Source organism: Aptenodytes patagonicus, chromosome 1 (genome assembly GCF_965638725.1).
Source record: "Aptenodytes patagonicus chromosome 1, bAptPat1.pri.cur, whole genome shotgun sequence".
In the NCBI taxonomy this organism is placed as follows: domain Eukaryota; kingdom Metazoa; phylum Chordata; class Aves; order Sphenisciformes; family Spheniscidae; genus Aptenodytes; species Aptenodytes patagonicus.
Window position 1 is genome coordinate 195,980,682 of NC_134949.1, and position 27,394 is coordinate 196,008,075.

Sequence of the window (27,394 nt, forward strand, 5' to 3'; positions counted from 1 at the left end):
CATTGACACGTAACAGTATGATGACAACAGAAATGTGCAAGATACTGGACTATACAGACATCTAAAAGAAATGTATGGTGGATAGAAAACCTAATTGCACTGGTAGCTCAAAATAAAACGGTAGCGGTAAAATGTAGATAGCTTCGCTTTTATTACATCCCCTTTGTTATTAGCAAGTGTCTCTTCTTTATTTTAAGTAAAAATATAATGGGTCTTCACTATAGAAACTTCTGTTCAGCAGTAACTTTTTGTACATTCAATTTTTATACCTAAAACCTGGGAAAACCTCACTAAAAAGAGAAAGTAAGCATTTATGTTAGCTTTCAAAGATAGAATTCTATTTTTGTTGAATATTTTCTTCTGCAAGCTATGGAATTATATACTGAAGTATTTGGAGCCACAGTATGTAGAAAACAATTTTTTGATACTAATTAGTTTATCCTCTGCTGGGTTTGGATGCGACACTAGTACTTACAGCCTAAATCGACTTGCTTTATTTCTTTGTTTCACAACTAAATATCCACTTGGGTTATAATGTCATAGAATAGATGCTATATTCACTGCTATATTCTTTAAATTCCGTGTTTTGGAGGATATTTATCTGACCTAGTAATTATTTGTTGCAGGTAAGAACAAATAACCTTGCTTTTATTCTAATGCCAATACAAATAAAGGATGGGAAAGGATGGACTTGTGGCAAGCAAATCCCTGCCCTCCTCCAGTATTATTTTGAATTTAAACTTGTCCTTAATAGTGGGACAGACATATGCTACTGCTTATTTCAGAGGTTATAAAGCAGATCTCTTTCAAAGAACACGGAATTGAACCTACCTGGTTTTGAACTCTCTGTTCACACTGATTTTTTTTTTTTTTTTTAGTGAAACTATGGAGACTAGGAGCTCATTATTAGAAACAGTTTGGTTCTGTGCATTGTATCTTGAAAAGAAACGCTGCCACTTCAGACTAAATTGCAAATATGGGTGTCACTGTCATAAGTGTAAAGCATTAGATCTCTAACTTCAAGCTGTGTGATACGTGAGGATGCTGTGTAAACTGTCAAACAGCGCTTCATTCTTTTAGCAAGTAACACAATGTATTGTTCAAATCCTCGTGACCAAGAGGCTTCACGTTGTGCTAAATGATGTCAAGCTTTATGATCTGACTAAGGCTGAGGGGGATTAAGATGCAACCACCCGAGCAGTGTAGTTTGTCAGATTTTCTCAGAACAGTTATCAAATACAAATGTAGTTACAGATGAGAACAGCATGCTGATCAGAGTGTCAGTTTTAAACCAACAATATTTAATGATATTAACGTACATTATTAATATAATTCACATATTTGAAGCTGACAATATTGATGCCATCTACTTTGCGCTTAACAAAATTAAATATATTTACCTCACTGAATTAAGTTTTTTTGATATCTTCTTCAAGGTGAACTTGTTTGTTCCTACTTGTTTGCCTGGGGGTATTTGGGGAAAGGAGGAATTCCCTGCAGAACCATATTCCAGGTTCCCACCAGCACTCAAGTCCTGCATTACTTTATTAACCTTCAGACATGTAGAGTGAAGTTACTCTTTCAGCTCCTTGTTTTACACTTCTGTAAAAATAGAAAACACAGTTACTCATCTGTGAAAAGATAAGATTTCCTAGCTTTGCAAAACAGATGCTTATTCAAAGCTATGTACAAAAAGTGGTATTACATTCTGTGTTAAATAGCTTTTTAAAAGCAAAATATCCAAATACTGATATAGGAATTTAAAAATTAGTTTTCTTTTTGTATAGGTTTTCTGTAATGAAGGTTTCTTACCCAGCTGAACAGATGAAAAGGGAAATATTTAAGAAGAGGACCTGAAAAATCGTATAAAAATTTAAATCTCTTAGGTTTAAAATTTTAAATCTCTTTTTTCTTAAGACGACTCTAACCTTATGATGGTTCTGACTATCTTTGCAGAGTCTGCTGTGACTGCAGTGACTGTTAATGGTTCAGCTCGAACTCCAAGAAGAGGTCAGAACAGGAGTACACGTACTTCAAAGCAAACTGATACCGATACAAAAGTCATTGAAGTCCTTTGTAAAGAGCATGATTGTAATTTAGATGAGGTAATGCCTGTGTTTTAAAGTCTGTTAGATCTTGCTGCTAAACCCCATCTGGAATATGCATTTATTTCAGTGGTCTTTTTAAATCTCAATACTTGTGCCTGCTTAACTATTCTGTCAAGTTCAATAGTGAAGGCATTCTACCATTCTGTAGTTTCTCTAGTAGGTAGTTAAAAAAAAAAAAAACACAAAAAACCCCAAAACAAAAAACAAGCCCTTTGGTATGGGTGATAACTTTGCCAGGGAAACTGAACTGTGAAGAATGCAGTACGAAGTTATAGGCTGATCACAGCATGTAGCATGTGGATGCAGGGCTGCTCTGATGGGGTTTCACAGCTGCATCCCATGATGGGGAAATGTACACAAGCAGCACATTGCTTCTGTGTGGGATCTTAAAGACCCCATTCCCCTTTTCCTTTGCTGATAAATCTATTCCTGTGTAAAAAGAACTGTTTTTTGAATATCCAAGCAGGTGATGGAAGCAGAAATATAAGAGGGCTGGGAAGAGTGCAGTTCTTTCCCAGTTTAGTCATTTAATGTTCCAGCAATGGATTACATACTGCATGCTTGCGTATCACTGTTTTGGATATGTAAGCAATTTCATTTTTGCTTTATTGAAAACAAAGCACAGTGCATTACAAAAGTGCCTCAGTTTCTTTATATAACGACATGAAAGCAGTGTATGCATGGCTGCCTGTGTACATTGCTAATGTTACCTTTTTTCTTTTTTTTAGGTCAAAAATGTGTATTTCACAAGCTTTATTCCTTTCTTGAATTCTATTGGTATTGCAGCGTCAAATGGACTACCAGAGGTAATTGGAGGAATTTAAGACAGTTCAACAACAGTGCTTTACTTCATGCCAAATTGCTTAAGATTCCCTTTACACATTGATGAAGTTCTAATAGGTTCTTTTAAAATCATCTAGCAAAATGCATTGCTCTTCAGGAGTGTGCCTTAGCAGGGATTCCAGTATTCATGGAGTATATTTAGCTTTTACATTTGAATTTAATAAATTAATTTCCTGAGGCTGAACCAGTGCTTTTGCTCAAAGCAAAACATGACATAGGAGTTGCATATCCATGATCTTGGTGAGGCCATTAATCTAAAATACAGCTATTACAATATCAGGTGTCTGAAGTCAGGCTATGAATGCATACAGTCTTAAATTACACACCTTAATTTAAATGTAATTGAGACATGTTACGGTAGTCATGTTGGAGAGATATCCAAAAGATTAGGCTCAGTTTCACAACTGGCAGAGTTTGGACTTCTGTGTCCATGCAGAATTACTTTTATCTTACTGAGTTGTAGCCTGGATGCAGCAGACTACCTCTATGCAATCACATGCAAGAGAGCGCCTCAGTAGGTAACTTCTTGCAATGTATTTACATCCATCGTTCTTAAAAGAGTAGGTTTAGCTGTGGGTCACTGATAGATGTGGTCACCTGAAAATAAGCCGCTCTGAAGCTTATCAGATTGAAGGTCTACAAGATTCAGCCAAGTATATGTTCTGTTTAGTTTCATAATCTGTTGCGTGGGGGACAAAATACAAGACCCACTAAAGATCTTAATCTCTTCCAAAATTAATTTCAGGGTATCAGCAGTCTGTTTAGACTTTTTAATTTATGGGTATATATAGTTGGGAAGCCCTGTATGAACTTCCAGGCAAAGGTCCTTATACAGCCTATTCTCAAATCAATGAGGGTTCTCATCCAAGGCTGCTCAATTGAAGCGCAGTATCAAAATTACCAGTCTAAGACTCTGCTGGTGAAAACTCTGTAAAATGATGCATTTGAAGAAAAATCCAGTCACATGATCCTTGCTCCTGAAACTTGAGTGCCTGAGGGGATGTTTTAAAACAAAGCAGAAAGTTACAGCTGTATTTCAGAGGTAGTCAGTTTATATATGTACTCCAACTAACCAATTGTAGCCAAGATCATCAGTACAATAGCTAGTAATATGGGACACTTAAATTTACTTTAATTTTCATAAAAAACCACTGAGATTTTGATAAATTTTAATGTTATTTCCAAAACAAGAAAAGCTTTTGAGGCTTAATGTTGGTATTTCATTTGTCTTCACTGTGTGTTTGATGGTCAGGCTTTATGAACTGATGAATAGATTGATTCAGAATTCTTATTTTTGGCTGAAGGTTTCTTCCCAGTTAGCCCAGTACAGCCATTTTGTCTAAGAGCTGCTGTTTTTTGCAGTGAGAATCTGAATTTTCTAGAAGTTTATGAAATACTGAAATATTTCAGACAAAAAGAACACATAAGCCATTAGGAAGATAATGAAAAATGAAAAGATAATGAACTTTTTAAATTTAAAAAATAGTGATAATAGGAATTGAAAGATAATCTTTGATTTAATAGTCCTAATCTCAAAGTTTTAACCATGAGATCAGTTTGGAGCAAATGCATTTGGCAAAGGTAAAAGGAGAGGATGAGGAGCAAAGCTGTGTAGGAGGTATTTGCAGCTTGCTTTTTCTTGGGACTGGAGGGGAGACTAATTTGGGTTCGTATGCACTGTTGCCTGTTTTTCTGGCAGGAATTTGCCAGAGCACAGCATCATTTAGTATGTTTAAGGGCTCAGGGAACAGATAATTGAGGTGACTGCCTACTTCTGTGGGAGCACAGCAGCAGATTTGAAGTGGAGGCTAGTATCTGGCACTGATAAAAAAATTCCAGACTTCTAGTTAATGTTAGTCACTCAAAACAAAAAAAACCCAACCAAAACCCAACAAACTTTTCCATGCGAAATGAAGTCATATCAATATGGGATCTAATCAACTAAGAAACTTTTACCAGTAATTTAAAAAACAACAATGTGGATATGAAATAATGGTCTGTGTTTTTGTAGAAATAGGTATGTCTCTTAAGAACTACATCAGTACAAATATTAATATGAAATGGGGAAACTGTTCTTATACTCACAACAAGAAGGTTTGAGTTTGGGTCTTGGTCTTCATCTCCAAACCAGAAGAGACAGGGACCAAGCCGATTGTCCGACAGCTGTTCTAAGGGCAATTATTTTACATTTCCTGCTCCTGGAGACACCTCTTTTTTCTGTAAGGAAAGATTTAAAAGCCTGGAAATGTTAGTTTGATTTGCAGGTCTGTGTCTCCCACTGTAGCTATTTTTAGCTCTTTTACAGTGTCAAGACCTACATTTCTTCAAAAAGGTCTCATGATCTTGGATTGTTTTCTCTTATAAAAGATTATCTTTGTTTGCGTGTGGGAATGATAATTTTCCTTGGTATGTTTCAGCTGTTGTGTAAGAAGTGACTTTGTGAGCTCCAAGGTCATTCTCTTAGCATTTCAGCATTGTATTCATGAGGTAGGACCAGCTTATATTATTCAGTAAACTGTGAAACTTGTTCCTATAAAATAAAGTTGTTTTTTTTTTTCCATTGTTTTCTGAGGTTGATGTTCTCTCGAAACAGTATGACGAGCTCTATCTCAAAAACAAAGATATAGACGCAAGATTATTTCTGGATCATGATGAAACTCTACAGCCTGATGTCACAGCATGGTAATATTTCCATTTACTGCTTTCATTTTATAATAGAAAATGTGAACTTGCGTTGTTTTCCGCCCCTTCTCTGTATCCTGTTGACCTCTTAGGTTTGTAGTTCAGCTAAGGTATTTCTGGCATCGCCAGCCTTGCTTTACATTATTGCTTAAATAATTAGAAAACATATGACTGTGACTCTACCTAAAATGATTTGGAAGCTCTACTCTAATTCTTACTCTGTGCAAGCCCCTGTCGTCCAGGGGAAGCTGAGGAATCAGGAGGAGGAGGCGGCCAAGGCCATGTCACGCTAGTTGACTAGATATGCCTGAGGCGGTGTTACAGTGCTGGGGGGCCAGCTGGCATGGAATGGCTTGCGTCCTCACTGTCCAGATCCTCCTTCCTAAAACCAGATGGTGGCATTTGGAAGCTGGTGGCCTGCTGGGAGTGGTCCTCAGCCCATTCTGACTTCTGACCTGTACCCACAAATTGTTTGGGGAATGGTGGTTTGCACGGGACAGAAATGTGCCATGGATGTTTTAGCAGAATAAACAGTTGAGTACCAGTGCCTAGGCACATTCCCTGGTGCTGTTCAGTAATACAGATGTCATGGACCTGTTGGAGCAGGTCCAGAGGAGGACCACAAAAATGATTGGAAGGATGGAACACCTCTCCTATGAAGAAAGGCTGAGAGAGTTGGGGTTGTTCAGCCTGGAGAAGAGAAGGCTTCGGGGAGACCTCATTGCAGCCTATCAGTACTTAAAGGGGGCTTATAAGAAAGATGGGGGCAAACTTTTTATTTTAGCAGGGCCTGTTGCAACAGGACAAGGGGGAATGGCTTTAAAATAAAGGGGGGTAGATTTAGGCTAGATATAAGGAAGACATTTTGTACGCTGAGGGTGGTGAAACACTGGCACAGATTGCCCAGAGAGGTGGTGGATGCCCCATCCCTGGAAACCTTCAGGGTCAGGTTGGCCGGGGCTCTGAGCAACCTGATCTAGTTGAAGATGTCCCTGCTCATTGCAGGGGGTTAGGAATTGATGACCTTTAAAGGTCCCTTCCAACGCAAACTATTCTATGATTCTCTTTGATTTTTTTTGTCATACACTTAAAATTCAGTGGTTCCTGACAATTAAACGTTTCCATAACTTGATGTGAGCTCATGATGTGAGTCTGTGACTTCATCTATGCTAGAAAAATACATTCATTTGAAATTGGATCAAAATGGAGCTAATACCAGCTGTACATATAAATTAAGCTGTTTATAAATAGAATTCTGGGGGAAAAAAAATCCCAGAAGTTGGAAGGGAACTTTGGAGGTCATCTAGTCCAACATCCTGCTCAAAGCAGATCTACTTGGGAATTTAAATTACATTGTTCTAACAACTGGAGTGGTTGGACATCTAGATCTTGTAAAAAACTGTTCTACAGTCTTCTCTTCAGATTAATAAGTCTTTATAGAAAACAGTTTTTTTTGAATTACATTAGTTCTTCATAAGTTTGTTTTCCATTTCTGTAGCTCACAGTTGGAGAGGACACCACTAAAAAACAATCCAGATGAGGAACTTAATCTTATACTTCCACAGACTCCTGTTCGGTATGAGTTTTTCTTTTAAACAAAAGAACACAGCTTAATACCCTAAGTAGAAATATTCATCTTTAGAGTAGTTGTTTCAATTTTAAAGGAACTGTTTTGTTTTTCATAAAACAGATGTGGTTCTGGTCACTAATGAGCAGTGAGCATGTCCTGAGGGGTGCTGAGTGCCCTCAGTTCCTGGTGAAGTTGCTGGAAAACAGGGAAAGCTTTTTACTGAGTTGTCTAAGAAGTGCAAGATGTCTGTAAAATAGATTGCTGTATTTGTTCTTGTGAGAATGCACTTTACACTTCCATGGTAGTACTTTTGTCTGCTATACTTTCATCTTCCTTTCCCGTCTTTACTCTAGCTCTGTATCTTCTGGCTTCCTTTCCTGATACCAAATTGTATATGCACACACATTTCTTCTCCCATGATCTTTTTCTTCTTAGTATTGTTTTCTTTCTGTATGGGAAGATTAACATTTCAGAGTGCCAACATTTTTTTTTTCCTGTATTGGGAAGATGAACATTTCAGAGTTCCAATAGAGTTCCAATATATTTTTGTCTATCGGGAAAATGGACAGATATGGTAGAAATGTGGTATTAATTGGAGATTGTTTGATCTACAATCAAATGCAGAAAAACTGCGAGCTTGAATTCAGTTAACCAAAGGAAAGGAGATTTGCATGTACCATTTTTCCCTTGTGCCACACAGTTTTTTGAAAAAAATCAGTGTGTTTTTGCCTGATGGTGCTTGAAAATTCCTGGACACTCAAGAACTAACCAGCTGTGTCACTGCAATGCCATGTGCTATGTGGACAGACAGAGAAGTGTTCACACAGGCACTCATTCTTAAGGTGTCAGGTTTAATAAAATCGGACAGTGAAGTTCTTGTTCCATGCTTGCTGTATAAATGCCTTTCATTTTAGCATGCTGTTGAGAGAAGATAAAATATTGTACGCTTAATTATTACATCAGTTTTCTCAAATGAGTAAAATTATTTTTGTTTTTATTAAAAATACTTCTACAGTGTTTTTATGTGTGTGGAAGAATGAATTAGACTCTGGGTTTGTGCATCCACTATAAATCTACTAAATGCCCTCTGCAGAAACCAATTGTTTTCTAGCCAACAGTAAGGTTCTGAAAAGCTTCTTCATAAAAATAATGAGACATGCAACTGAGATATTGATCAGTATATGAAAGAACTTTTGATCACCTGTGACTGCAAAAGGTATTTGATTGCCTTAGTGGTCCCTTTTAGTCTTATGCTTCTCATCTTTAACTAAAACAGCAATGCTTTTTTATCCATAAAGGCATCAGCTTGTGTATCGGTTCCCAGACTGAATGTGCGGTATCAGGAACTAGACCATCTATAACATGCGGTGTATTTAACAAGAAGGCCATTGACAACAAAGCCCATTTTTGACAAATGTAGAGAGCTTGGTATTGACGCTTTTCAGTTATACTAGCATTAAAAAAAGCCCTCTAACACTGTGAAAGATGCTTCATTAAAGTTCTTGTCATGGAAGTCCTGTTAAGAAAGTCCAGGAGTACCAAGTTTCTGCATTGCTAAAAATTTGAAATGTGCTAAACCAATTTTGATCTTGAGAGGAGGTCTAGTGATATATTTAGATTCTCTCCATCCACTTGGGCTTTTCTCTGAGTTTTCCAAAACTGATGCCATTTAAGACAGTTGAAGTGAAGGCTCATTCACCAGCAGTGATTTGGGCTGTAGTAACTGTTTTTCATAAAGCCACAGAACTGTCACTAGATGGCAGTAAACCTTTGATCACCAGCATAGAGTGGAAGGTCTCTCATTAACTCTTCCTGCATTAAGTAGAACCCCTTATAGGTTATGTTGAAAGCACCATACTTATTTCTTTGAATCTTTTTATAATGCCTTCTTTCTGGACCTAGACACTTAGAATCTGCTCTAAAGCCCCCTGAAATTGGTGAGAATCTAATAATTTTCATCAGTGGATTTGTATCTGGTCATTTATATAGAAAGCAGTAGATAAAGTGGATGTAAGTACTAGGTCAGAGCATAATGAGAATGGGTTGTGTGTTTTTGTTTTAGTTTTTTCCACTGTCTTTATGCTTTTCCTTATCACTAGTAGAGTTTTGGCAGAAGTGATTTTACCAAAACCTCCTAAAAAGTAGATTAAAGAAAAATGCATCTTTGCACTACTACAGTTATAATGATTGAACATATTTTTCTTCTTTCTCCGCTTATTTTCTGAGTAATATGAGCCAAATTGAGGTTAAACAGCACAGAAATTTGAAATAAGCAAACAAAGAAAACCCCACCAAAAAACAAAAAACCACAATGAAAAATTCAGAAAGTAACAATACCACTGGAAGAATCAAACTGTTTCTTAGATGTTAGGAGAGAAATTAACACACTAACCTTTCTAAAAGAACAGAAACTTAATGCTATTGCTTAATACACAACTTGAAACATGTTTTAAAAAAAGCCGGGTCACATTAGTACTTATGGACGCACTGGATATATTATTAGTTCTGTATGCACGTGCAAATAATAAAGGCAGAACAATACATGATATCCCCAAAAGTTGGAAATGTGGGCTGTTTAGATGCTAGCTCATGCACATACCTTCTTGTCTTGTATGACAAGATCATTATTGTTCTTATTTTCCCACCTATAGATATTTCAGTCACCTCCTGGATAATACATGCTATTTGAGAAGAGGCCATGTTCTGTTATCTTAAAATAATGATCTTTCTGAAAGTCATAAAAAATGTTTGTCATCAGGATTTCAGTTCTAGAAGAGAAACTGAAAAATGCTTTCTTCAGAGAGAGATACACTCACCCTAATAAGGCATTTAACTGTCTGTGGAATAAACAACAGGATCCTATGCACTTGTCTTCACAGTATTCTTAATTCTTTAAATTATTACAGCTTTTCTGAAATACTGCTGTTACTTGGGTTAGCTTTAGTAGTTTTCTGCATTAAGACATTGGATATGAATCAATGGATATTACTTGTGGTTTTGAATCTATTTTTAGCAAGAAAATTCTAGGCATTAAGTAGAGATACAAATAGTTTTGATGTCAGTGTTTTTTGTTTGTTTTTTTTTTTTTTTTACTCTGTACCTGTAAAATAATGCCAATAAGATCGTATATGGAGGCATACTTCAATACTTCAATATATCCAAGTTAATAAAATGTTATTCATATTTTTTATCTACTTTTCATCTAGACAATAAAGAATTTTTGTTCTACTTTTTAAGAAGATATTGTTTGTATTTCTTGGGAACACTGAAAAATTTCTTTAATGTCTACATCCCTTTCCCTACCCATAATACTTTAAAAGTTAAGAAGATTTTATATTTAAGATCCTTCTAACCTAGCTACAGATATAGCAGGTGGAATAAGGATTACAGAAATTGTAGCCTTTCTATTGGAAATAGAAGGAATTGGAGTTAAAGTAAGAATTTAAGTTTTAATGTGACTTTTGGGTTCAGATCCAGCAAGGGAGAAGACTATTCTCATGCTATTGCCAATAGGAATGTTCACAGCTCTGCCTCTGAAAAATGTGGTTTTTTCAAAGCATCTGTGTTAAAAAGGCTGTATTTTCTTGTGACTGCCATATTTTAATACATCTTACTTATTACACTTGTGAACAGGTGACTTGAAACATAAAAGTTGTCTTCATTCACCATTCTTTTGTATTATTTTTGTACAAAAGCCAAAGAGGTTTTTTGTTAGGGAGTTGCTTGATTTAACTGAGTATTTTCACATACAAGGATTGCCGTTCCACCGTTTTATTGCTTTTAAAAGTGCTCTTTAGTGTTTATTACTTAATTTATGTTCTTTTGGTTATTTACTTATGGATTGTAATCATTCTAATAATTAGATGATTAGATAAATTAGATTATTAGAATTCACAATGGTTAACACAGTGCAACAGTTTTTCCCAGCAGGTTGTTTGATAACTGGGATGAGAACTAAAATAATATATTTTTTTTTTTTGTTTGTAGAATTGCTGTTCAGTTTCTGGAAACTGTCAAGCCAACCTTAATGTTTATTATGCATTTTGTTGTATTTTTCCAGAGCTGCAATGAATAACATTCAGCAATTGATTATGATTTTAAACTCAGCAACTGATAAACCATCAGATACTCTTATCATATATTTCAATGTAAGTGACGAGAAGGAAGATTTGTGAAAGATTCTTGGAATTATCACTCAAGTAAAATATACACCTGTAGATCTGATGCACATGTTCTGGGAAACTCCTTTATTAACAACCATTTTTTGAAGAAGTGCATTTTAATTGGGATGGTTTAAATGTAATTACTTATTTTAGAAAGCACTTCTATCTAACTGATGTGTACTGGAACCTACAAGTTCTTAAATATTTTTGTTACTGTGCTAAATAGTAAGATTTATTTATGTATGTATCAGATGGAAAAAGAAGGGGATATAAAAGGGAGATAAAGAAGAGGAGGAGGATGTCCACATTCAGCAACTTAAGCATATTTCTAACTTTGAAGACATTAACGTCGGTGATACTACTCGCACGTTAGTTGGGTTAGTTGTAGCTTGTTGCATGTGAGACATGAAGTTGTAGTTGCTGGAAATTGTTGAATGTCTACAATGATTCTATCTTTTTTTAAATTCTCCACTTTTATTTATGCTGATGAGCTGATTGAGAGATGTTATAAAATGAAGCAGGACTAATGTGATTAAATCATTAAAATGTTTTTGAAGTAAAATGTCCTTTCTTTGCCTTTCCTTCCCCTGCCCTCCCTCCTGTACTTTTAGAATTGCACAGTGAACCCTAAGGATAGTATCCTGAAAAGAGTGGAAAGTCTTGACCACATCTTCAAAAAGAAATTTGCTGAAGCGGTTGGACAGGGATGGGCTGAAATTGGCTCACAGGTAATTTTTGTTGAGTATTACTCATTTGAACTCTGTTGGTGCTAGCTAATATGAGACCTGACTTGCTGGCTGTCCTCCTTCAGTGCAGATCAATAATGGTAAAAAGTAACTATATTCTTTTCAACTTGAGGAATGGACAGGTATTTTTTTCTGAAGTGCTGTAAAGATAGTATTCAACAAATTATTCTTAATATAAAAGGAGCAATAGGAACGGTATGGAAATATGTTGGGAATACTTTTACGAAGAATGGGAAAATTGCTGAGCACAATACATTTAGTGAAATATATATTTGCATTCATTAAGGTAACAACCTAAAACTGCAAAAGGTGACTCACTTCCTTACAAAATCAGTAGGCCGGCTGTGCTTTCAACAAGGACTTTTGGAAAACAAATCCAACCAAGTTTGTACTCTACAATCTCCTGTCAGTCAGCCCTGCTTTTTATCCTGTTAGCTGTGAATCAACATAAACACTCGATTAAGTCTTCATGTGGTTGGGGTAGTCACAAACTTTGGTAGCCTTTGAGGCCTCCCCAGTGCTATTGGCAAATGGAACTGAGGACAATGACTTCTTTTTAGTGGCTCTTCCAAAAAACAGAAGTGTTCTGAATTGTTAAAACATGAGAGTCTGCCTGTTGTAGTCTGTTAAAACTTCTTGTAATATTCTTTAATTTCTTATTTTTTAACAGAGATATAAGCTTGGAGTACGTCTATATTACAGAGTAATGGAGTCTATGCTAAAGTCGGTAAGTTTAGTACTGGTAGCTTAATACTGGCATTGCATTTACAAATACTAAGAATATTCACAAGTTTGGTTTGATTTATATATTTCAGGAGGAAGAGCGCCTCTCAGTGCAGAATTTCAGGTATGTGCCCCTAACTTGTTATCTAAATGTGCTATTTTAGTGTTAGGACAAGTATTAATAACTTTCTTTCTCCTTAGCAAACTTCTGAATGATAACGTCTTCCACACATCTCTTCTGGCATGTGCTGTTGAGGTTGTCATGGCTACATATGGCAGTAAGTTGAATCTAAAGTCCTAAATAGCATTGTTATTTATTGATAATTATTGCCATTTGTTCTAATACATAAAATACAGTAAACAGCAAAAAAAAAAAAAAGTGCTCATTGAAATTTCTGAACTAGCAATGATTCAATAAATACAAAAAGGGAAAAACATCAGAAGTGAAAGAATGTAGTACTCTTGATAATTTTAGTCTGTTTTCCCTGCAGGAAATGCCTCACAAAGTGATGGTACCAGTGCTGAAACAGACTTGTCTTTCCCATGGATCCTCAATGTATTTGATTTAAAAGCTTTTGACTTCTACAAGGTGATTGAAAGCTTTATTAAAGCAGAGCCAAGCCTAACAAGGGAAATGATAAAGCATCTAGAACGCTGTGAACATCGAATTATGGAGTCTCTTGCTTGGCAATCTGTAAGTAATGCTTTAAAGTAGCATTTGTCCTTGTGTAACGGGCATATCTAGAAAAAGGAAATCACACCCAACTTTATAAAATAAGTTGTGGTCTTGCTGAGATTTATTTCTAGCAAAATAAATTACAAGAGCAAAGCAAGATTAGTTTTGGCATGTCTTCAGGTTTTGAAAAAGAGTATATCGGGGGAAGAAGTCAACATAGCTCTGCTGATTTACGTGATTGTAAGCCAGCATCATCTTACTAGTCTGGCATGAATCTTAAGGGTAATAATTCCCTTAAACGGTATTTTGGTGCCAAAGACAAGGCAATAAATTCTATGCTTTTATTTGTAAGTTAATTTTTATCCAGTTGCTATTCCCACTTGGCAACAGGGCCTTAGTTCTGTGCATCTGATATGTTTGTTAATACTACTGAAAATATTGATTTGCATTGTCCTTTGCGCTTCAGTCACTTTAGTATTTTTGGATGCCATTAAAATAAATGCTGGGAGGTTGGGTTGTTTTTTTAGGCTGGATCTCAGTAAATCAAACATTGTTTCTTTATATTGTATGTTACTTATAAACCAAAAATATGCTATTAATGCCACAAAATAGGAGACTATAAAGACTGTTAACTTTGACCAGAGACACATAAAGCAACCATTTAAGAACCCATCCTGAATCTTACAGTTCTAGGAAGTTTAAAAAACACAGTGCGCCATAGCTAATGGGATAGTTTAATCATGAAGCAAATTTTCTTTTCAGGGTAATCTGCGTTTGGTTTGTGTATGACTTCAGAGTGAAAAGTCAACATTTTTCTAGTATGGGTAATACTTTACCAGGCTGCGGGGTTATACTCCTGGATTTGGGGAATACTGTTGTGCCTGAGCAGCAAGAGCCCCATCCATGTTCAGGTTTCTAGCTCAGAAGCATGCTGGCCTCAGGGGTGCATGGAAGCAATTGCCATGCTTCAGATTGAATCTGGTGGACTGCCTTATGCCAACCAACCCTTGCCACTCGGTTTCCTTTGCCAACACAGTCAATGGGCACATGTCAGGCGGCTCCCTGAATATGCCCTGTTATGAAGGTGACCTTTCCATTGGGGGAGCCAAGACTTGTGTATCCAGCTCCACGCTCATCAGCACGGCACTCTGTGCTCCAGGATTTCTGGTGCAGTGCTATAGCTGCTGTGTCAGAGCGTAAATTTTTCCCCCTGTAATGCTTTTGCATGTTTCTTTGGTGTCTTGGGAAGCGCACATGGCCTCTCCATTGCTGTATGAATTTCTTCATGGTTTTGCCATTTTTTGAATAAGACTGCCTGAAAGCACTTGAGGTTGAGAGCCTTTTACCAGAGCCTACAGAAACAGGGAAAATGAGGCAGTGTTTCAAGAGGCAGGCAGTATTTTAAGAAGCTTGCAGGCATATAAAAAGTGCTTATTTGAGAATTGTAACATTCAGAGGACAAAAGGCAGAGGTACAGATACCCAAGTTTGACTCTCTACAAGCAAAAAGTGGCTCCTGTTACCTTCTGCAAACCAGTTTGAAGTCAGCTTACTGATCAGCAATAAGCCGTATCTACCAGTTTCTACACAGTAATTCGAGCTCCACATGCAGATGTCTGATTAGGACTAGTGCTTTCAGAGTGGAAAATCCAAAGCATTGTGTTTTCAAAAATTATGGGTATAGCTGCAGGCTTTTGTGAAACAAATTATAACAACAACAAGCGCAGGATTATTTCAAGTTTTCGGAGTGCTCTGTTTGTACTTTAACGTATTGAATCTGTCTGCTTGAGTTGCCAGCGGTGTATGTTTGGTACTGTTTTGGGGTAGCTTATATAGCCGATTTGAGTGTTAATAGAATAGTTCGGTTGCAGGGGACCTACAATGATTGTCTACTGGCAGTAAGATATGTGGAGTGGAGCACAGTGGAGGGGATAAAAAGAAATGTGCAGTACACGTATCCAAGGGCCCTTCTACTTCATTGACCTGTGCGTCGTGTCTCCCCTGGATCTCCCCAAGCACAGGACAGTCTGCAGTCTCCTGTTGCAGGAGGTTTGTCACTAGAGGGCACAGCAGGGTTCCCTCAAAAGCTGAGGGAAGCTGTGGCAGCCAGCTGCGGCAGTTGGAGCCAGTGTGCGAGCACCCTGTGATTCTGCACTGGCCTCCATTGCCTCCTCCAGCTGCCCGTAAGGGAAAGGCTGCGAGTTGTAAGCGGCAGACTGCATAGTGGCGGCTCAGGAGACAAGAAGTAGTGAAACATTATCTAATGCTAAAATGTCTTGCTGAGTCTTTGGGTCACTGCAGTGAAGGACCTGAGGCCTGTACTTTGTAAGGCTGCACATAGAAACATAAAGCCGTGAGTCCTCTAGGGCAGAAAATCCACCCATGCTTCACATCTAAGTATCGGCTGGTTTTGTCTGAAAAGTGCAACTTAGCAACAGGAGAAAATGCTTCCATGGCTGACTTGCAAGGCTCTTGAGGTCAGGTGCCCCAGAAAGGTTCAGCTAGTGAACGAAGGAGTGGTTTACCATATTCTTCTGCAGTTCCTTACCTGGATATTGTCTCACTACCTGGATATTGTCAGCATGTAATGGTTTACAAGATTTACAATGTGTCTGCTTAATTAGCAATTCCCTCAAGAAAGGGTAGGTAATTGGAGAAGTGTAATTGATACCAGTAAATGTCTCTTACCTCCAAACACTCTAAAAAGGAGGAGAGAAAAGCCAGATGACTATTGCTTTAGTTATAAAGAATATCTCGCCATAAGTGATTGCTTTGGGTTAATTTTAAACAAATTACCTGATAATCCAAAAAAAGATGGAATCTCAAGGAGATTCAAGTTTCCTAATATGGTTAGAGAATGTTGTTGGTTTTTTTTTCCCAAAAAAAATTGTTAAAATGAAGAAAAGCATGGAATGAGTAAAGCTTATGCAAAAAATTCTAGCTTGGTAAATAAGAATAGAAACATTTGTAATACATTTATTTACAAATATTTGCATAATCCAACTCTGATTCCCCCAATTATTTGCCATATATTTTTGTTTAGTTCTTATCTTCCCCCACAGGTAGTACATTTCATTACAAGGCTTGTCTGCTCTTTGGAAAGTCAGGTCTGTATTTATCCAGTCTTTCCTCATTCTCCTGAGTGCTTTAGGAAGCAGGACTTCAATGAGAGATTTAAAGGGACTGAGCAACTGAATACAGAATAGCTTGAATTTATTGTAGTTTTACTTGTCACAGGGCTTTTGTGAGGAAAAACGCCTTGCATAATTTCTCTGAAGAAAAAAATCTTAAGTGCATCTGACCTTTATTTGACTTTGGAAGCTGTATCAAATGAGTGTGAAGGATTCTGTTTCTTACTGGTATTTGAAGATAATATATCACTCCTTTGCTAGTCATTGTGAATATGTTTATTGCTTTTGCGTAGCTAGCTGATTTAGTCATCTGTACTTTAGGAAGGAGATGTAACTTTTCTAGGTCATCCTTTCTTTTAACAAAAAAAGCATAGCCAGACAAAATAAAGGGTGGAAAAAAGTTGGTTTCTTCTCAATAATTCTTAATTTTGAAAAATGGCAAGTGTCCATACTGACTAAATCATGTGGAAAATACTTCCTTTTCCTTAAATCTTTATTGAACCCTGAAGGAAGAAGCCCCTTTTATCCACTCAAATATTATCTACCAGTGAGGTTATGATACTTCCAGGTGCAGACTGTGTGGAGGTCAGTTTAGAATATGGTAATAATGCTGCATAATTTGTATTGGCAAAATAGAACTATACTGTATGACATTCCTTCTTTACTGTAGAACATTTGTGCTTCATCTCACTGTAGTATTTTGGGCACTGTTTTAATTTCGTAACTTTAAATAAAGGGAACTGAAATTACTTAGACTCAAAAATAAAGGTGCCTATAGCCTTTGATTATTTTTTATCATATTTATATAAATATGATTTAAACCCTGACATAGTTAAAATCTGTTTCCTGTGAAATGGGATAGCTTGTTACCTGCCAGCCTGGGAGTTCATGCTCAGCCTTTTTCATAATTCTGTCAAATGGATCTCTCTTGTGGCCAGTCAAAGTAGTAATTGTTTCGAATATCTCAGATTAAGGTTGTGTGAACAAATCTCAGAATCTCTGAATTTCCCTTAGAGAAAGCCCTGTCAGCTGCCATGTCACATATTTGACTCGTGTCACTGCTTGCTACAGTGCATTAGGAAGAAGCAGGGAAGAGCAGGTTTTCAGTGCACGTAAATCAAATACAAAGTCTGTCAATTTTCATGATCAATTTTAAGAGTGAAACTTCTGTAATACCTGAAATGCATTTATTTCTGGGAACAGCATGACTTGGGTTTGTTTTTTTGTTTCGTTTTTTGTTTGTTTCTTTTTTTCCTGTGTCATTCAAAAAAGTAAACACCTATGGGGTATCCATCTTTGTTATCTGTATCTGCAAAGCAATCCAGTTGTATTTCCCTGCCTCTCAGCTTGCACTTTGCTCATAAGCTGTGAACAGGGAGGAACAGGCTGGTATTAGATTTCTTCCATACTGCTGCTTAGGGAATGTACTTCCTGCAAATGCCTTTTCACATGTACAGTAGGTGAAGAGTGTGGAGCGTACACATGTTCTAAATCATCACATTTGGCATACTTAAAATAGTTTGGGCCATGCTACAAAATACTTTTTCTGCAAGGCAGCCTTTGGTGGGCCAGAGATGAGATGTGTGAAGCCCTTCTGCTCTGTCAAGCTTCAGCTGCCCAGTACTGGGGTGGTGAAAGGGTCTTGTTCTTCTGCACTGGAGTTGCAGACCAACCGCAACCTTGTCCAAAGATAAGGTAATTCATGCCAGCCCAGTAAGGCGGGCTAGAGAAAGAAGCATGGCCACGGTTTCCTGGAAAGCTCTACAGATGGCAAAATGTTCTGTTGTTAACTTGTTAACTCATCCACATGAGCACTAGGAGTCCAAAGGGTATTCCTTGTAGGACTGCAGTTTTTAAAGGTTGCCTGGTAACTTTTGCTGTTAACAGGGATGAGAGGCAGCTGCATTGCCTTCTACAACCCTACAACAGCCCAGAACAGAATGGGAAGGTGCACTACGGCAGGCTAAAGGGAGTTCATTCGCAGTCTGATTTGGTCTGCTAGCTTCAACTGGTTTTTTTGGTGTTTGTTTATGTGTGAGGGACAAACAGATGTTGAACCAAAGCAGTGCATTGTGCTACAGCTGTTGGCACTGTAGCCTTCTTTGGCTGTATTGCTCTTCAGCACTTTCTATCCTAATTGGTGTTTGTATTTTTCAAAGGAAGAAGGAACACCAGTATTGATACATGTTGTTATTTAGACTTTTAATGCGGTTCAGAGTTTTGATGACTGATGCAAGATAAAGATGGCTCTAAAAGGTTACTTCTCTTAATGGTTAAAATATGATCAAAAGTAGGCAAGTGTACTTTGCTGTGTCTATAACTCCTTCCATGTAGCATTGCCTAAACTGTGCTCCATAATGCTTCTCCTTTATCAGCTCCTTCTTCTTGGTCATCTCTATTGTCAATTAAACATTTGCAGTGAAGTCTACAGTACTGTTTTATCATGTATCATTGATTTAACATAACTCAATGTTTGCAATAAGTATTTGTCAACTAACTATGTAGTTAATGTTTATACTCAGATACCTCATCCCACACCAAAGACTTCTGTTGGTTTTAAATTATGCAGCTCATTGTGGCAGAAATGCATTCCTGAGGAAAACCATGTATTACCAAAGAATATATTTTATTGCATTAATATGACAAACTCACTGAGCTGGAATAACAGCAGACCTACTTTGATCATGCAGTAAGGAGAAAAATATTAAATAGGTATGTTTAAGATTTGCTTAAAAAGTGTTAGACAAATCTAGGTCAGGGTAAAGCTGTAAGAAGTTACATGTAAGCAAGTACTCCTAAGTATTTGGTATAGTACAAGCTTAACTATGCAGGCTCCTAGTCTTTGATTGTACAAGGTCAGAGTTATTGTGGAGCTCACCATACTGGAGTGCTTAGTGCCTGTTTCCTTGGATGCAGTGTACAATTTAAAATTGGGTTTCTGTGCTTGTAAGGAGGAATTGAGCATCTAGGAATGGGAGTTAGTATATTTTCTTGTGGTATGTATCCTTCTCAGTAGTGTTTTCTATTAGGTTTATGTCTGAAGTCCTACACCTCTTCTGGAGGTAGGTGTCTACATGCAGTTTGAGGTTCTCTTTGATTTTGACGTCTTAAGTCATTCCTTTTAAAACTGGAAGAAGTAGGAATGGTCATACCGTCAACTTTTTATACAGTAGGTTACTAGATAAATTGCTTACTTCTGTATTAGAAGAATGGCTCTAAAACCTTGTTGATAGGCAGCCAAGTAAGGCCAGGCAGCAAGGACCGGGTATTGGGGTTGCGTTGGTACTACCAGCGTCAAAGGGACAATAGTTTGGGCTTCAGTATTGCCCCACAGTCATCGGTGGTGTTTCGTCGGTAATGTGTTCCCTGGCATGTTTTGGCCTTTGTCAGCACTTCTCTGGACAATGCCTAGGTAAGATTTGGGGCATGATGCAGCTCAGGGACTATTTTCAACTGCTGGTGTGGATTAGAGGTGGAGAAAGTTTAGCTGTGTGGGTGCAAGCTGTGCTTTGTCACTTGCCCTCAAGGCCTTAGGGCAGGCCGTGGCTCGTTGTGTTACTGACTACAGCCATAGTCGTGGGTTCAATCACATGAGTGACTTCAGCGCTGGCAAATGAATCATGCATTCCCTTGCTGTCTCTCCTCTAGGCTCCGGGAGTCATACATGTTTCTGCACAGCAGCCAGTTTCTCTTAGAAAAGCTAGTGTATGTCAGACTCGCTCCTTTCATGCCTACTAAATTTTGCCTTTCCTTAGATATAGGAGTATCTAATTTGTGAATGAGGGACAGCCTTGGGCACAAAAAAATGCTTGGCTTACCCAGAATGACAGCATTTGCAAGCACACTCACTGGCAGGATAGGAAGCACCTAGGGAAATTCACTGGTGTAAAGACAGGCACCTCAGGAATTGCAGGCATCAGATTGCTCTTGCAGACATCACCCATCTCCTGTGATCTTCTGGATTTTAGGCACCTAGTATCCTGCCTCAGCGTGGAGGTTGCTATGGACAATGATTCCTAATGTGGAATTTTCTAGGGTTTTTCTTACAGGGGAAAAAGTGTGCCAAGGGTCACCAAACTATGCCATTTCATGTGCTCGCCATGGTCCTTTTGAAAAAGTTACGTTAGGAGGGTGCAGCTTTAACCTTAAAGAAGGAACTGAGAATTGGTTTTGAGGTTTTCTGTCTGTACATACTAAATATATTTCTGCTTGCATCATGAGCGTGTTCCAGAAGCGTGTGTGATGAGAGAGAGGTCGCTGCCACTGCTACTGCTTGGCGTGATAGTGCTAAAGGATCATACTGGTTCTGCTGCATGTGCTCTTTTTTTTTTTTTTAAGGTCATGAATTAGCTCTGACACTTCAGCTGTCAGAGCTGTGGCTGGAAAGCCTTCTATGATTTTGCCTTTATGATACAAGGCACATTCTTAGAAGTCTGTAAGGTAGTTGCTTTTTGGGTATTTGTGGGTATATCAGAGAGTATCATATATATATGTTTATATGCTTTTTTAGTTTGAGCATATACACACACACACTTTTTTTAATAAATGCATAAATAAAGTATGTAAGAGTGTTTCTCCCATGCCTTTCTAGTACTCCTGAAGAGTTTCCTTTTATAGAAATTGTGCTGTGCTTTTTGAGGCTTGAAACTTTTATCTGCCTTAACAGCTGAAGGCAAGTTGAAAAACCAGGAAAGATACTGAATGATAGTCTCCACTGTCTGCACCATTGCTTTGAAAGTCTTCCCTGCCACTCCTATTTATCATGAAAATGACTCAAGCTGTTATTCATGCTTGGGTGTTACCACCTGAGCAAATCCTCTAGGCTACTGGAAGACAACACTTAATGCTGAGGTCCTGCATTTCCTGCTTTTGTCTGTGTTGGCAATGTGTTCATTTCTTGGTAGGCACTCACTAAGTGTACAAAACACCCACTGGGGTTGTAAGATACTGGTTATGTTAGCACAGTATTAACGGATTTATCTGTTGCAGGTATACCAAGTCAGCCCAACCCTTAAGATGCTATTTTGATTCAAGTACAAACACGACCAAAGGGATTACCTAAGACACAGCAGCTTTGCGGAGTTTTCATTCTGTGAAATTTGGATGCCATTCTTGATTAAGGATTTAAGTTTTTCTGTACTTCATCTACTGCTTTAAAGTATAGAGTTTCTCTACATTGTTAGACTTCTATAACTTAGGTATTTAGGCTCCCTCTACACTTGAGACAGAGCTGCGCTTCCAGAAAGCAAATCATTCTGTTTATCTTAAACAAGTATTTTACGATGGAATTATTCACTTTTTGAAGGTACCTCTCTCCACCGACTGTGGAGAGCATCTGTCTCAATGACAAACCTAAACTAGATGTTTGTCTGTTAAGGTTAGTAGAAATGAATCTTATGCTTAATACTAGTCTTCATAACTGCGTTTCCCCCTTCCTTTCAGCATTAAGGGGATATTAACAAGAGGTAATTAATTACACCTAGTTTTGCTTTAGGTGACTATTTGTGCTATAGATCTCACCTATCATCACTGTTGTGGTTTCTGTTCCTGCAGAGATCATGTACTGTTACCAGTGTGGCTACAGAAGCAGAGGATGTGTTATGATCTCTCTGGCTGTAGATTTACAGCTGTAACAGGGAGCTGGGTTTTATAGACTCTGCTCAGTGGAGCTTGCAGCTCTGTTGGTGCAGTATAAAGATATTTTCCCTGTGTCTACACTGGTTCCAAGTACAGAGTTAGCCACAGAAATAAGACTTGGTTAGCATGACATACTTTTAGTCTTTTTTCTTAAGGTTGCCCTGATTATTAGTAACATTTTAACAAAAAATAGTGCAATCATTCTCTGGGAATCCTTGCTTTTCAAGTTTTTTTTATATTGTCCAATGTTTTGGTGGTCATACCACGGCTGTAGGACTTTCATTTTAGTCCTACTCTGTTTCTAGATGGTTTGAACTTCAGCTTTCCATCCTGCAGCATTGCAATATCTGCATTGCAAATACTTCGTAGGAATTTTTAAAGGTTGCCCATGAGGAAAAAATATATTAGAATTCAGGGAGATACACTTGCAGTTCTTTAATTTTGTAAAATGTCGCTGAATTGGGGCAAATTTGACGTGGCTGTCTCCTTAAATACAAAAGTAAATAATGCTTGGGTTAAATTCTGCGGCCGTATCCCTGCTGCTGCTTCCTTGGATGGGATTATGCTTTCTAACTTTGTAGTTTTGTGAATCTTTGTAGTGAAACAAAACTGGTGAAATGGGTAGAATGAAGTTTTGTTTTGTTTTGTTTTGTTTTGTTTTTTGTCTTGTTTATTTTATCTGAGCCACAGTCCTGAATAGCTGTCATATGCTTTTATTGCTCTTTCTATCCTTATTGCTGTGTTATTTGAGCCTTTCCGTACTTAACTTTTCTATGCAAGATAGAATTAGCTTCTGTTAGGAAGCAAAGTAGATGCCAAACAAACATTCTAATGTGGGGCTTTTTTTTCAGCTAAATGCTCAATTTTCAAGCTCTTAAGGGGATAACAGTATCTTGTCAAACTCAAACTGCCAAATTATGTCATTGGAAGTGGGTTTTTGTCTCTCTGCTTGCTGCATTTCCTTTAAGTTATTGCAGGCATAAATGCATGGGTTTTGTTTTGTTTGGTTGGTTGGGTTTTTGTAGGCCAAATAAGTGCTTTTGTGCCTGCTTTTATACTGTATAAATGTATGGTATTTCAGTTATATGTTTGTATCACTGACTGTATGTCTTACAGTAACTTTCCAGTAATAAAAAGTCCTTGTCAGGGATGAAGGTTCCCCCTGTTTACAACTGTTGAGTGGGCATAGTGTTCACCATCCTCCAGAAAGGTAATCCCTCTAGGTTTTGTCAAAGCTCTTCATTTGGGTTGGGTTTGCTTGTCAGAGTGCCCGTGGTACAGCTGAGTGCTGTGCCACTAACGGCTGGACTTGTGTGCGTGGTCTTCTCCTGAACCCCTGAGCAGAGACTTCAGGCTTACCCAGTTAGACTGTACCTAGTCTGAACTTGGCTTGGGTAAGCACTTGTCCTGGTTTTGGCTGGGATAGAGTTAATTTTCTTCCTAGTAGCTGGTATAATGCTGTGTTTTGGATTTAGTATGAGAATTGACAGCACCTGAACTGTCATCACCCTGTCCTTCCCATTCGGGAGTTAGCCTGCCCAGAACAGAGCCTGTGCTTGGCATGCTCTGTCTGTGCCTGTTGCACCTTCCAGCAGCTCAGAGGAACTCACAGATCTTATTTGGACAGAAATAGCTGCAGTTTTTCTTTTTCTTTTTTTTTTTTTTTCACTTACCCACCCACAGGAGCATGTGAAACACAATATGAGCATGCAGTATAAATGGTAAAGTTTCTTTCATGCTTAAAAAATGTTAAATAACTTAAATAAACAAATAGACCAAGAGTTTTTGATTTGGTTTCATTAATGAAGGATATTTTTGTTTGGGCTGAAAAGGCGGATATTTTGGTACTTGCTTCGCCATCTGTATTCTCATTTTTTTGCCATGTTTTGCTATATACTTAACAAATTTCTCCATTAAGAAATATCTGCATGCCGTGGGTACTTTTTTCATTTCTTCATAAAAGCATCAAAGTTTTACTATAGATGCTCCCAACTTTAGTCAAGTGTAGTTCTTGATGCTGTGATGAATGGTAAATTTTTCTAATCCAATATCTCTCCTTAGTGACCAGGAGTGTCTTCAGTTTTTATTACATGAATAATTGCTTTTAGAAAGTGCTTACCAGGATTAACTTCCAAAAATTAGTAGATCTAATGTTGCATAATTTTACAGAAGGGTGAAGACTTGGAACTAATGTGTATAATTGACTTCCTTTCATAAAGCAGCAATTTCTGCAGAATTCATCTGAAAAGCAGAAGACTTAACACAGCCACAGTTGTTTTCATGCGAGATAGACTTAATATTATTCCCAAGATAATGACATTAATTTTTGGTGCCTCCTGTTACTAGCATTGTTACTTAAGAATTTTTTTCTTTAAGGCAGCAACTCACTGTTTAAAAAACTGGAGTTAGGGCAAATCTTAAAGCTATGTGTGTGGAAAAGTATTCTTTTATCTCTTCATAAAAAGATAGGAACTTCTTTTGTCATTGCTTGTGGTTTGATTCTCATGTTTAAACTGTAGAAAACTTATCCCTTCGTTAGTGCAGGACAGCTTTCAGTTTTGTTTTAACTAGAGTGGACAGACTGCTTGTTAAATAGAAAAAGTAACTTTAAATCTAAATTCTCAGTTCTGGAATTCTTAGTTTTCCAATAAAATGGTAGGTTTTGCAGAAGACCAGATGATGTTTGCAAGGTTCTTTTTGCTTCTCTTAATTTTGTGATAAGTTCAGTTTTCTTACTGGAAAAACTGGGCTTACTTTATAAGCAGTTGTATAACAGGAACTGGATGGGGGGAGGTGATAAATGTGAAAGATTGCTTCAGTGTCAAAGCAGAATTAGAGGATTAGAACAAACTTCTCCATCCAACTTCTTGCAGAAGTATTAGACTGTGCAAGCGTGGCTTTCTGAATTTGCGTTCATCTTAAATGAGCTCCGTTGAGTACATTCTGAAAACGTGCTAATTCAGTGATTGTCAGTTGTATTTACACAATTTTTTCAGCACTCTGATAATTGGATAACAAATGTAGTCCAGGCACTTACAACTTCCAGATTTAGAATCGTTCTGATTTACATTTTGCCTTAGCTTTTGAAATCTATCCTTTCATTTGTCAGTGGTGCTCAAATGCCAGTAACCCTGAGGTATAAATGATAATAGTCTAGCAAAAAAGGGAACTTGTCAGGATTTACAGGTCTGCCCAAGTGCAAGAACCTTATAATACTACATCTACTGCTGGAAAAGTATGAACAAATTGCTCTTTATTGATAAAACTCCTAGAAGATAACTTGGAAGAATAAATAATGCTAGAGGATACTGTGCTCAAGTGGGATTTTCAAAATTACCAATCTCAGTAAACCACTTTGGGTTCACTGTAGTTTTAGCTGAGTTCTTTATGTAACTCTGAAAATCTCATCTTTGGTGATGATGCTGGTTGAAATTACAAATGAAAATTGCTTTCTCATTTGCTAGAGAGGACGGAAGACTGTGTAATCAGGAGCGATATGAAAAGGCTGAATGGCAATCAAGTACTCCTTGCCTCTTCCAAAAGAAATGAGGAGGCAGTAATGAAACTAGTGGATTTGAAACAAAAGGAGGTTTGTTTTTTTTAGTTTTGTCCCCCAACCCCCCGTGAACTTTTTACTGCAGAATGCTGTGGATGTTAAAAAGTTTACACGAATTCAAAGGGAGGCAGGACAAGCTCACAGAAGAAAAAATTTCAGTGTTGCTGAACACACAAACACATCTGACCCAGAAAGTCCTGAGATACAGCTGGTGAAGTGGGACAGCACTTGGAGGAGAGAAAGCCTTGTATGCCTTGCCTACTGTTATCTTCTTCCCCAGGCATCCAGCCTTGGCCAAATGTTGGAGGCAGGACTGTAGATTAGCTGAATGTCTGGGGTCTGATCCAGTACAGGCATTTGTATCTTCTACCTGATCTCGCGAGCTCTTTTTCAACCTTTGCATTTCTATGACTGAGGTTACTTTCTTAAGAAATAAAAGTTTGGAGGTTGACTCCAGTTAAGGATTTCTTACCTGTGTGAAGTATCCTCTCTATTTTTTTTTAAGCACCTTTAGATGAAAAATATAAAGAAGTATTTGACTTGGTATTTCTTTAAATGTCAGAGACATGTATATTGACTTGTGTTCTGTTCCTGAGAAAGCCAGAAATTAAAATTTCAAGCTGAATATAAAAAGTATAAAATAGAAAATCTTTTGCTTTTAAAGTAATGGTATGTTGAGGAAAATCAGAAGTGTTGATAGAAAGTTTGTTTCTTTTTCCTTGTCTTTTGAAACTGCTGGTTAATTATCTAGTTATCAATGGCTGCCTACCCTGGTTTAGATCAAAACCATCACTCTGTAGATGAAGAAACCAGGCTACAGAGAACAAATTTATAAGTTTTGATGCTAAAACTGAACTTCTAACCCCCCCTGCATAGGCATATGAGTAAAAATAATGTACTTTTAGGAAGTACTGGATGCCACACATTCAGATGCTCAGGAGCTCTGACAATATAAACCATTTTTATTTGAGATGCCTAGGCATGACTTAGGAGCATAAATTCTCATCTAGATTGAAATTTTGGCATAAGCTCTTACCAGAGGGACAGAAGAGTCGGTATCAAAGGCAGGAGCAGAGGGAAGGAGTGCGGCTATTCAGAAATGTACCAGTGAAAACATTGCTCCATCCACAGCTGTTCAGGATGATCGTGTTGCAGAACCAGAAAAGGTGGAGAAAACCTTGTCCAGTCCTGAATAGCTGGTAGCTTGGCTTTATATCAGCTTGTGTGGGAGGTACAGGTTCACTCCCCCTCTTCTGAATCAGTCAGACCAGGAATTTCTCAAGTAATGGTCAGATTCTCTAAATTACAGATGTAGCTTTTTTGACTGTGTTCTTTTTTGGTTTGTTTTGTGTGTGTCATCCCCGTCGTCCCCCCCCATTCCCCCCCCTCCCCCCCCGGGAAAGAGTGAAGTGTGTCTGATTACAAAGAATATAAAGCTTCCTCAAACAGTTTCGAGATATCAAGCTGTTAACTGGTCAGAAAGCTATTGTACTGTGTTGCGCTACGCTATCGCAAAAAAGCAGAAGCTACTGCCCTGGAGAGTGAGTGCAAGGCAGAAAG

General features: G+C 37.8%; 1 protein-coding gene and 1 long non-coding RNA gene across 2 annotated transcripts in view; one reads left to right on the plus strand and one right to left on the minus strand.

Moving 5' to 3' along the window:
• The window catches only part of RB1 (RB transcriptional corepressor 1), an 86,182-nt gene that overhangs the window by 16,799 nt on the left and 41,989 nt on the right, over window positions 1–27,394 (plus strand). The window contains exons 8-17 of the mRNA XM_076363867.1: window positions 1,957–2,105; window positions 2,837–2,914; window positions 5,524–5,633; window positions 7,132–7,209; window positions 11,264–11,351; window positions 11,978–12,094; window positions 12,783–12,839; window positions 12,928–12,959; window positions 13,037–13,113; window positions 13,327–13,529. Coding sequence (XP_076219982.1) covers window positions 1,957–2,105; window positions 2,837–2,914; window positions 5,524–5,633; window positions 7,132–7,209; window positions 11,264–11,351; window positions 11,978–12,094; window positions 12,783–12,839; window positions 12,928–12,959; window positions 13,037–13,113; window positions 13,327–13,529 — 989 coding nt within the window. The remainder of the gene's footprint in view (window positions 1–1,956; window positions 2,106–2,836; window positions 2,915–5,523; window positions 5,634–7,131; window positions 7,210–11,263; window positions 11,352–11,977; window positions 12,095–12,782; window positions 12,840–12,927; window positions 12,960–13,036; window positions 13,114–13,326; window positions 13,530–27,394) is intronic.
• LOC143173648 (uncharacterized) lies at window positions 1,084–27,002 on the minus strand. Its single transcript, XR_012997665.1, has 3 exons — window positions 26,871–27,002; window positions 5,037–5,168; window positions 1,084–1,602 (listed from the first exon to the last, which is right to left on the minus strand). It is a non-coding gene; the product is annotated as an uncharacterized LOC143173648 (long non-coding RNA).